Raw genomic sequence first — 10,364 nt, 5'->3', positions numbered from 1 at the left:
TGGTTCTGGTGACATGATACTATTAAATGTGGATATGTTTTATTGGAAAACCAACATCAGCCTGATATGTCCAAGCTGAGACTGGAACCGTGTGCACAACAGCATAAATCCTCTCTGAGCACTCATTTTACTCTATTTTATTCTGTATCTAATGTGATATGAGCGGGTTGTCAGAAAATCGGTTCCCGATCTTATTCTCTGTCACTTGCCATCTTGGATTTGTCCCGGTCCCCCTGTTGACGCTCCTTGTCTCTTTGCGTCTATTATCACTTTACAGAGAAATGTGGCGGACGCTGCCACATTTACACCAGATGGAGGACGATCGGCTTTTTGTTTTCGCAGGGGCAAGACGAGTGACTTGAGAGTGAAAAAGAGATGCACGCAACAAGGCAGGTGTGCAGACACACATGTTCCAGTCCAAACAATCCTCATCTCACCCTCATTTCCTGGTTGGTCTCTTCTCCTCCTCTTATTTCCTCCTATTTCCACACTGCTATGCAAGGTCATAGCCTTATTCATCCATCTCTGCTGATCAGCTCCCTGACCCACATCGTTCCCTTCAACAAGGTCAGGAGGCAAATGATGCGGAGAGGAAGAGGGCCGCAAGGGAAATGTGTATACACACACTTGCAAGATTATTCACAGTATCTTTAGCCCCCATGGGTACCTGTAAACAAGTATGAAAGGGTATGATATTAGTGATGAGACAAACACAATGGACTGAATTAATACACTGAAAGAGGGGAAGACGTGAGTAATACCAGTGGGAGGATGAAGAAAAAATACTATAGCAATAAGAGGAGCTTCTGGGAAAGTAAGAGTGACGACGAGTTCAGCCGCTGCGAAGGGAAACTGGGATATTGAGAGGATTACTTGGCCCTCTGGAATTCTATTGAAATAGATTTAAGCATCGCATGTAGGTCGGGAGCTCTTCTTCCGACACCCATATTTCTCCAGACACAGGACAGGCTGTGTGTGACTGCATAATACTGCTTGGCACAATGTCTCTTTTCTTCCTCATGAATTTAAGTCATGTTCATAGGACTCATATAACCGCTGCTATGCTTGGAATCTGAAGTAATCACGTCTGAGACCCTTGCAGAGGACCAAAACATCCTACGCTGCCAATGTGGGAGTGAGGGCGGAAATGATCAAACGTTTTCTTATAGATGTAATGTAATATGAGATTTATTTTTCTCGGTACACGGAATTCAGTAAGACAGGAAAAACAAAACACCTGGATTCCCGTTTTATTTTATTGATTTGTTTTTATAAACGGCAATCGATTTACTAATCAGCATGGAGCCCTGGAGTGGACTTAATTAATTAAAAAAACGAAGTGATTACTGCATAATTTAATATTAAATTACAATAATACACAATATTAACCTTAATTTGATAAAGCAACAATATTCTATGTTTTATTCGATGTGAGAAGACAGCAGAATGACAGTGCTTATTAAAATGCGTCATCCAAATATTGACACCAGCAGAGCAAAGGAAGTCCTGTATTGAAAATTTGCTTTTCATCACCATTAAGAATATCCACAATATCCACAAAAACTGCAAACCCATTTTAGAAATATTTGTTGATTACATTTTTTATTTAATATGACTAAAATATTAATTGGTCAAAATGATCAAATAAAAATTGTTGTTATAAATGTCATTTAAATGGTCATATCTCAATATTTCAAGATTCTGTAAATGCCAACTTTATTTTCAACAGGATTAACCCATCATTCTCTGTATATATTGAATACTGATAAAAAATCTACAGCTACTGCTACTGTCACACTGACACAAAGAGGTAATGAAATAAATGTTGAGCATCCCCAAACTACCCCTGTCCCTTTATCTTTCAAGCTTAAATTAAAACCATCACCTGACACAAACCACCCACACGGAACCCATTTGCCATAGATCAATGAAATCCAAGATCCCTGTGTCCCCATATAAAGTTCACCCTTCTGTGGGATCAGGGCAGTGTTGGCTAAGCAGAGCTCTGTGTGTGTGTGTGTGTGTGTGTGTGTGTGCAGTGCGCTTTGAGGGTGAAAACAAGAGCGTCTGTCAGAACAATAATGATTCCCTGGGCCAAGACCCTTCTAGTTTAATGCCATCTTGGAACTTTATCCGGCCATTAATTTTTCAGATCTATAAAAGTCACGGTAATGAGAGCAGATAAAACAAAACCTCAATCCAAAGTGGTTGTGTGAAGGGATGGCATGACAATTTCTTTCCCATCTTCCACTGATACCACATCTTCCATCAAGTCGTCTTTCTTTCCATCCACCTTTCCGTCCAAACCTGGTCTTCCTCCAGCTCTTCACTCCATCTTTACTCCCCCTTCTCTGGCTCCCACTGACGACTGCTGACCAGTTTAAACCAGATCAAACAAATGCTCTTTTAAATCACTTTATTTTTGAGCCAAAAAAAACTCAAACAAACAGTAAATCATGGTCATCAAATGCAGCGCCAGAGTAATGTACATCCTTACAGAGTATTTACAGCTAAAATAAATTACAGTGGCAATAATAAAATGACAACATAGTTTTATGTATTATACAGATTCACAGCTAAACTTCCTTTTCTCTTGCATCACTTTAAGGTAGAGATAAACTGTCCCTATATTACATATTCATTGATAACTGAAGAACCAGAGCCTATCCAAAGCATCATATTGAATGATCAGCAGAACTAAGAACAATGAAACAGAGAGTAAAAGATGAAATGGGATTCAGACAAAACACAACCATCTGCAGAGTGAGAGACAGTTTAATGTCATGAGCAGGAAAGTAGGAAAGCCGTGACCAACCTGGCCCAGAACTCAACCCAACCAGGAAGGAAGGTGAGAGGTTTAGGGTTCAGGGTGAAGAAGAGTTATTCTTAGGCTTGAGATGGTCCTGCCCTACTGCGTTGCAAGCTATTAAGAGGATGACAGGCACTGAAAGCTTTGATTTATAACAGAATAATGCTACAAAGCTGGATGTTAACATGAGATGTTCACTTCTGTTTTTTAGTGCACGTGCACAAAAGAAAATACCGACTGACTGCACTGATAAAGGTAGCCACCATTGAGTTGCAGATGGACCTCAGATGTTCCCTTTTTGTGTTGGGCAGAGATATGTGCTTGTTTCACAAAATCACCCCTTCAGTCAGAGCATGAGAGTACATGAGGGGCCACGATAAACATGTGAGCTGTTACGCAGGAAAAGGCTGCGAAAGCTAAGCTAGGTTCACTGGCTATTCAACATGATAGAGGATACTGGACCACTGGGTTCAGGGCCCTGCATGTGATATGAACCATGGAATGCGTCTGTGTTTCGACTGAGCTGCCTAAACGGCGTTAAAATGTCAGATATTGTTTCTCCTGTGTCCCCTTTCTGCAGCTTATCTCCCACCCAGAAAGGAAACCGAACCTTAGTACTGATCTCAGATCAGGTGTTTGTGAAAATGACAATAAGATCTGTACGAAGGGCCAGTTGAGGCCGGGCCCCGGAGGGCACACAGGTTGACACCGAGGAAGATGTGGGAGGCTGGCTGGTGCCCCCGACATTGGGGGAGGACTGTGTGGAGAGAAGGTTGAGAGGATGAGGAAGATTCTCCTCTACCTTCCTCCCCAGACACTAGCGATACCGCAGGATCACTGGAACTGTAGAGGAAATTAGAAACATTTTTTAAAGGGTAGATCCTGCATATTGGGGTACACCAACGAGTGACAGTGAGACTGTTCCAACACTCACTGATAATGATCAGCAATAAAGCAAACACCACGAGAGCAATAATCATCTTCATCTGTGGGAGGAAAAAAGGCACAGATGAATCGCATTCCTCATCATACAGAGTAACTCCTCATGCTGGACACGCCAAGAAACAAATGCTGCTCGCAGACGATCAGACCCACCTTCATGTCTCTCCACCACATCCTCCTGTGCAGCTGTTTGGCTCTGCTGCTGAAGGCAGATGCATTGTCCGACAGGCTCTCTGGAATACCATGAGAGGGTGCAGCAGGTGAGGACACGTGAGGGGGAAAACACTTTTTTTGTGCGCAATTGTGCAGTTATAGTTAAACAAGTCTTGGAGCAGATGTAAGTCGGGGGTAGGCATAAAAAGTTAAAACAGAAAGTTGCCAAATCATACACTTCCTTTAACTTCCTCCTTTCATCCCTCTCCAGACAGCACCAGAGCATCATTGTTGAATTGCTGTTTACACACGTTACACACGCCACAAACTCGCGGCCCGCGGGCCAATTGTGGCCCGTGGAACGATAGTTTGTTGCCCCCTCCTTTATGGTACACTGTTAAGTGCCATTAATATCAAACTCGCGGACCACACTGACAGTAAACCTTCATATTAAGGTGGGGGTGACAAACTATCGTCCCGTGGGGCGCAATTGACACGCGGGCTGCGAGTTTGAGACCCCTGTAGCAAAGGAAACTAAGGAAAAACTGCATGCTATATACCCTATCGCATACAAAGTTTTTCCTAGTCAAAGAGCAATTCCCTCCTTTGGAGTCTTTGTCATGTGTTTATAATTTCTCTGTCCATGTGCGGGTTAATAAACAGTCGCTACTACAAAGTGAGGCTGTCACACTGGGCTTCTGAGAAGACGCTTGTTAATCTTGAGGAATTTACCTGCACATTGGTCAGAAAGTCAATCATACTTTATTTTACTGCTCACATAAAGACACCTTTTAGGGAAGAGACATGCGGAGACACGCGATCAAGCACACTTGCATCCACTGTCGCACAAATATAGCAACTCACACGAAACACGCAAACATGTTCCAGATGTTTGTCTGGGCTGGCTGGCTGGCTGGTCGTCATGACAAAGACATGGGCAACAACATGTGTGGATATCGAGATGAAGGCAGATCAGAGTCACATTTCAGCCACATGTCAGCGTCTGGACGCCGCATGTCTCCTTGAAACACTGTGTGTGTGTGTGTGTGTGTGTGTGTGTTGGGTTGCGTAATGAGAAGATGCACACATTTCACACACCTGCTCGATTTACACGGAGTGGGATAAAAGTTGGGCTGTGAGAATGAGAGTGTGAGAGAGCTGCCAAAAGCTTCCAGACACACAACTGGTAAAACACTAAACCTGGACATATCATTAACGCGTAATTGCATGAGAGCATCCACCACATGAGGGAAGCACAGGGGAAACATGGTATGACTGCTTCAAAAGAGGGTACACTTTGCCTTTATTATCTTTCTAACTCAACTCTATGAAATGTATTTCATACCAAGACTATAACTGAGCTCTTCCAGTATGTGCAGAAATGTCCACACTATTTATGATAAAGGGTGACTTGTTTTTTCTTCCTTTAGCTTAAAGTATTTGATTGTAGAATGGCCAAGGTTTTGGAGATTAACAACGCATTTGTTGTTTAATTAAATGGAAATTATCATCAGACCATGACTGCTTCATAATTCATGTCCTTATCGTAAGCGTCCCGCATTTACCCACCTGACTTGTCCTGCAGGTCATCGAGACGCTCGCCCCTCTCTATCACCTTCGAGATGTTCTCTTGCATTACGTCGATCACCTCATCAACCTGTGACTGCACCCTGCGACCAAAGATTGGCATGTAAGACACACCAATTATAAATCAAAGTGGGGTGATATGGGGAAGTGGTGTCAGACTTTTTGGGGAGGCTGGAAATTTGAGTAGCACCTGTTTTTTTAAGTTACGCCATCATTTTTTTATTGAGACTTTGCTCATTTGAAAGGCACTCCTGGAAGCTGTCATAATGGCATCAACTACAATGTTAATGCATAACAATGACAATAGTAAAATGGTAACAGACTCTTGAGAAACAACTTGGGGTGCCAAAATGTCTGAACAATGTCCTCCTCTGTTCTCTGGCAGTTCCTGTCCAGACACTAGCTTGAAGAAACTGGGGTGTTGTGGGAAGGTTACACAATAACCTGCACATTACCGCTACGGTTACTCAATCAACCAACCTGAGCATCTGGTAAACATGATGAGCCACAGTTACACCAATGCCAAAACACACGTGTGCTGGAAATGAGATGCTGAGCTCTGATTTCCGGTAGTGGTGTGGGATGTGTTTGTACTTACTGCTTGATTTTATCATTCTGAGGTCCAAATCTTGGTCCTGTCGGCCCTCTCCTGGGAAGCAGGAATGGATCAAGTCAATGCTGATAATAAGACTTAGAAGCCACCAGTCAACAATTTGCATTTGATATATCTTTTAAACTTGGTGATCCACATATATACTGTACAATGTACATAATTTGTATATCATCCATCTTACAGCATTTCCCAGATGAATATGTTTCCACTCAAACTCACAGGAAAAAGTCTTCCTCCTCATCAGAGTCTTCTTCCAGCAAGTTCCTCTATTAAAGAAGAAGGGTCAGAGGTCACTGCTTTGTGAGGACACAAATATTTACACTCATTAACAAGGATCTTTGCTCATCTTCTTGAATAACTACCACAATTTCCATAAGGGAGTCTCTCAAGGGACCAATAAAGTTCTATATTATCCTATCCACTCATACCACCTATTCTTAAATTGTTTTTTAAAAAATGTAATGTGGAGACTGGGCTAAGCACACAGTATTATCTGTGGTTTTCACTACAGTGCTGCCAATAGGACCACTGTTTCCCCTGGTGACACACAGACCGCAAGTTGTGTCACAAGGTGATAACAATGTCACCCATATGCTGCCGCAGTGGTTGATCACTGCAAGCTTCTACATTTTCAGGCAGGACTTTGTGTAAAATGCTATTCATAGAGAATAGGTAAAGGAACCTTTTATCCCTCACAAGGGAATTGGACTGGGGACAGTATGAGCATGCTTCTGATTGGATGGTAGGCAGGAGGAGTGAGCTAACTGCTATAGAAAAAAAAGGTCTCCATTGTGACTACAGATTTAGCCTACTCTATGTTGTTCCATGAGTTTAGAGGGAGGATTTGAAACACAAGCTTTCCTCCAGGCAGGTGCAACATCCATCTCAGTGTTTGGTTTCTAAGAAAACACCACAGATATTAATTAAACCCTGCTGATTCCAATGCCATTAAAAAGCTGAGAGGAGACACCAGGGCGGTTTAATGATACGTCTTAAATCAGCGTTACCTAAGGGTCTTCAGGGACAACATCTTTCCACTTACTTAAATCTGACTGTGTCACAGGAGCCGGGTATAGATTATCCGACAAGCAAGAGTTTTTACAAAATATTATAAGTTGTTCTCTTGCTATCCTGCTTATAGATGCAAAAAAAAACAAGGAAAACTATAAGATTATGGCATCATGATGTAGCCATTTTAATTAGTTAATAAAATGAAGTACTGCGCTGCTGAGCTTGGGTTTCTTCACAAGCACTGCATGCAATCACAGCATCCAGATGTTTTGTCAGCAGAGTTTTAGATATTTACTTGCCACCAGAATAGTAATAAGGTAATGTAATAATTTCTAGAGTATTAACTTTATTAACACACAATGAGGCAAATGCAGCAGTCACAATATGGCTTTCACAAAATTTTAGGTTGCAAGTCCAATGGGTGCTAAGCTAATGGGAGAGAGGTGGCTTTGGGAGAGAGAAGGGATGTGAGAGATGGGAGAGAGAAGCGCGAGAAAGTTTGCTAAGGATGTGTAACTGTCATAGGAAAAAGTAAAAGAGAGGGCATGATAGGTATTCATGAAGAATTCATGATTGAGGTAGGTAACTATCTTTCTGTAATGACATTCTTTCTTTCCACCGTCTATGATGGGAGACGAGGAGAACTGTAAGCAATTACCAGAGAAGAGGAGGCACAGTCTTACCTCAGGTAAAGGCTAATCGGAGAAGGCTTGATTAAGTGTGTTTTATAACACATTTCGCTTTTAACACTTTGCTTTGATCCAAGTTAACAACACAGAAAAAAAAGAGTATTAAGATAAAACAGGACATCAACCCTGAGGAACATGGCAAGAGATTATTCCCGTGATCAGGACCAGATATCTGTCCAAAAGACGGCTGTCTTGAAATAACCTGTCATTTTTAATAATTCTGCCTTAACTTGATTTTTTCATAGTTACTCATAGAGGATGAGAGTGTCTTCAGGCAGATTCTGCATCTTATAACGCCATGAGATTCTTAGATGGACATGAGATTCTAAATAAAACAAAGCGAGCTATTCCTATGTTTGATAGTATTAAAGCAACAATGGATTCTTACATTTCCATAATTTTTAGTCATCAAACAGATTGAGTCAAGTCACAACCCACTTCTTAGAAATGCTGTCAGTGAAAATAAACACAAAATGTATCTGTGTCTCACCCTCTCACTCCGAATTGATCCCGTGACTTCGTCATCATTGAGGTGTCGTTTGAACTTGGGTGGCATGTTTTCTTCAGGCTGCTCCTCCTGATCTGGTTCCCTCTGTGGTACAGTACAAGTACTTTGTTTAGGATTTTAGACTGAAATTCACCCAACCGATGTGGGATTTTTCAGATCTTAATGGAAAAAAAGAAAGGAGTTCTATTGTAGAAGCTAATTCAGTTCATATTTGAGCATTAAAGAAAATGGCCCTTTTTGTTAGGATATTTTGCATCAATATGACTATTCAATGGTGTTTACCAGGTGGCTTCTAAATATGACAATATATCTATTATTTTATTACACACCACAACATATTTTTTCCATACTGCCTTGAAATGACAACATCGTCAAGCGCACACACACACACACACAAACACACATACACACACACACACATATTACATATATATTACACACACACACGCACGCACACACACACATATGGAGAGAGAGACAGAATTAAATAATATGTCTATGATCTGGTATTATCATGAAACCTATTCAATGCAATTGCTATACAGTATTGATCGGTCCCATGTTAAATCAGATGCCAATTTTTTTTTAAAAAGGCACCCAGCATTCCTGATATACAGCTTGAATTGATGATTGAACATTGAGATGCTTTATTTTCCTTTCTCAGCCATCTTTTTACATCTAAAGAAGGTAAAGAACAACAGAGACCAAGAAGTTTTGATTCTCAGCATTTAAACTCAATTGTAATATTAGGTAGAAGATCTCTCATGCTGAAAAAAAAACAAATGTTTTCAACTCTGTGTGCCTTCAGGAAAGTACTTCATGTATCAAAGGTGGAAAATGTTATTTTGCCTGTTGAAACTCAGGCAAACTCTGTACATCATTCTTTCTTTCCTCTTTATACTTCTCAAAGCTGTGTGACAACAACACCACTACACTACCTCCACCATCAACATGAACCTGTGATCTACTTTTAATCATCAGATTGCCGTAAATGTCACAATCCATCTTCTTTAATTTAATAATTAGAAGTACCATTGAATCCAGTTCAGTCTGACAATGAGGCTTTCTCTGCGTCCTTCACTGGCACTGTGATTGGAAAAGGCCTTTAGGCATCCAGAAGTGGGAAAGGTTTCCAGTAAAGGAGAGAGGCAGAGGACAGGGCCCTATCTGAAGGAGTGACAAAGTCAAGAGGCAGAGACAGGAGAAAGTGAAGCTGAGTCTAACATATGGAGAAAAACTGAGGAATAATCAACCTCTAAAAGTGAGGGACTGAATATCAGCCACTAAACATGAACTGGATTCATCTATAATAACAATGGCTGTCTAAATCGTGAAGCTGAAGAGAAGCTGCATCATGACAGACAATTAAGGACTGATTTGTTGGTAAATAAGTGGTTGATTTGTAGCATTTGCTGAGTTTCATTTCAGTTGGTTTGAGGAGGATAGGGGCATCATCAATTTAAAAGTTGTTTTATTTAGTATTGCATTACAGGTCTCTTAAGGAACCGTGGCTTCAAATTGAATTGCCATCTCTGCAGCACAGCTATTTCAGACACTATCACTCGCTCATATTGGAGCGTTTTTTTATATTAAGCTAGTGTGGAATTTTGAATATAATTAAAGATACTACAATAGTATCTGCCACAGCTGCAACCATTAAAACAGTAGGAAGAAAGACGGGAATAGCTCAGTATAAACGTCAACAACGCTAACCGGCAGCTAATGCGGCTAATTCAGATAGGCCGCTTGGACCATTGATAAATGTTGCTACCCGGCAAAGCTAAGGAAGCTAGCGAAGCTAGCATGCTAACTGGCTACCTGCTGTTTCCTGGCAAGACTCGATCCTCGATGCCCTCGATGAGAACTCAAACTGAACCAAGAATGATTCCAGGGTTCCGAGATCTGCGAGGACACTGTGGGTTTTGTCACTGCATTTCAAATTATGTCCGAAAGATGAGATAAGATTTTCATAATGGATGTTAGCAGTTCGCGTCTATACGTCGTCTGAGTCAGCTGACCAAGAAACGAACTGGAGGAGATAAACTGCTGCTG

The 10,364-nt window shown here is 41.2% G+C and overlaps 1 protein-coding gene across 3 annotated transcripts; it reads right to left on the bottom strand.

Moving 5' to 3' along the window:
- Nucleotides 1-2,404: 2,404 nt before the first annotated feature.
- On the bottom strand, nucleotides 2,405-10,350 carry vamp4 (vesicle-associated membrane protein 4). Of its 3 annotated transcripts, none has more exons than XM_086161993.1 (9): nucleotides 10,131-10,350; nucleotides 9,345-9,479; nucleotides 8,295-8,396; nucleotides 6,324-6,370; nucleotides 6,090-6,140; nucleotides 5,474-5,574; nucleotides 3,905-3,984; nucleotides 3,744-3,795; nucleotides 2,405-3,652 (listed from the first exon to the last, which is right to left on the bottom strand). In XM_086161993.1, the coding sequence occupies exons 2-9, from the start codon at nucleotides 9,345-9,347 to the stop codon at nucleotides 3,627-3,629; spliced, it is 462 nt and encodes a 153-aa protein (XP_086018119.1). In that variant the 5' UTR covers nucleotides 9,348-9,479; nucleotides 10,131-10,350; the 3' UTR covers nucleotides 2,405-3,626. The 3 variants fall into 3 exon arrangements, with proteins under 3 accessions (XP_086018119.1, XP_086018120.1, XP_086018121.1); XM_086161994.1 differs by having other exon boundaries at nucleotides 9,345-9,475; XM_086161995.1 differs by lacking the exon at nucleotides 9,345-9,479.
- Between the last annotated feature and the right edge of the window lie 14 nt (nucleotides 10,351-10,364).

Source organism: Fistularia commersonii, chromosome 16 (assembly GCF_037954325.1).
Source record: "Fistularia commersonii isolate RoL2024-O1a breed Wild chromosome 16, RoL_Fcom_v1.0, whole genome shotgun sequence".
In the NCBI taxonomy this organism is placed as follows: domain Eukaryota; kingdom Metazoa; phylum Chordata; class Actinopteri; order Syngnathiformes; family Fistulariidae; genus Fistularia; species Fistularia commersonii.
Note: the sequence above shows the minus strand (reverse complement) of the source record. Positions and strands in the feature narration are given on the sequence as shown.

Bases quoted from the DNA above. Each gene is read 5' to 3' on its own strand.
- vamp4 (XM_086161993.1), bottom strand. The intron at 5,575-6,089 runs GTAAGTACAAAC...CTTTGGTCGCAG, and splicing joins CAGAATGATAAAATCAAGCA to GGTGCAGTCACAGGTTGATG. The intron at 3,985-5,473 runs GTGGGTAAATGC...ATGGTATTCCAG, and splicing joins TGACCTGCAGGACAAGTCAG to AGAGCCTGTCGGACAATGCA.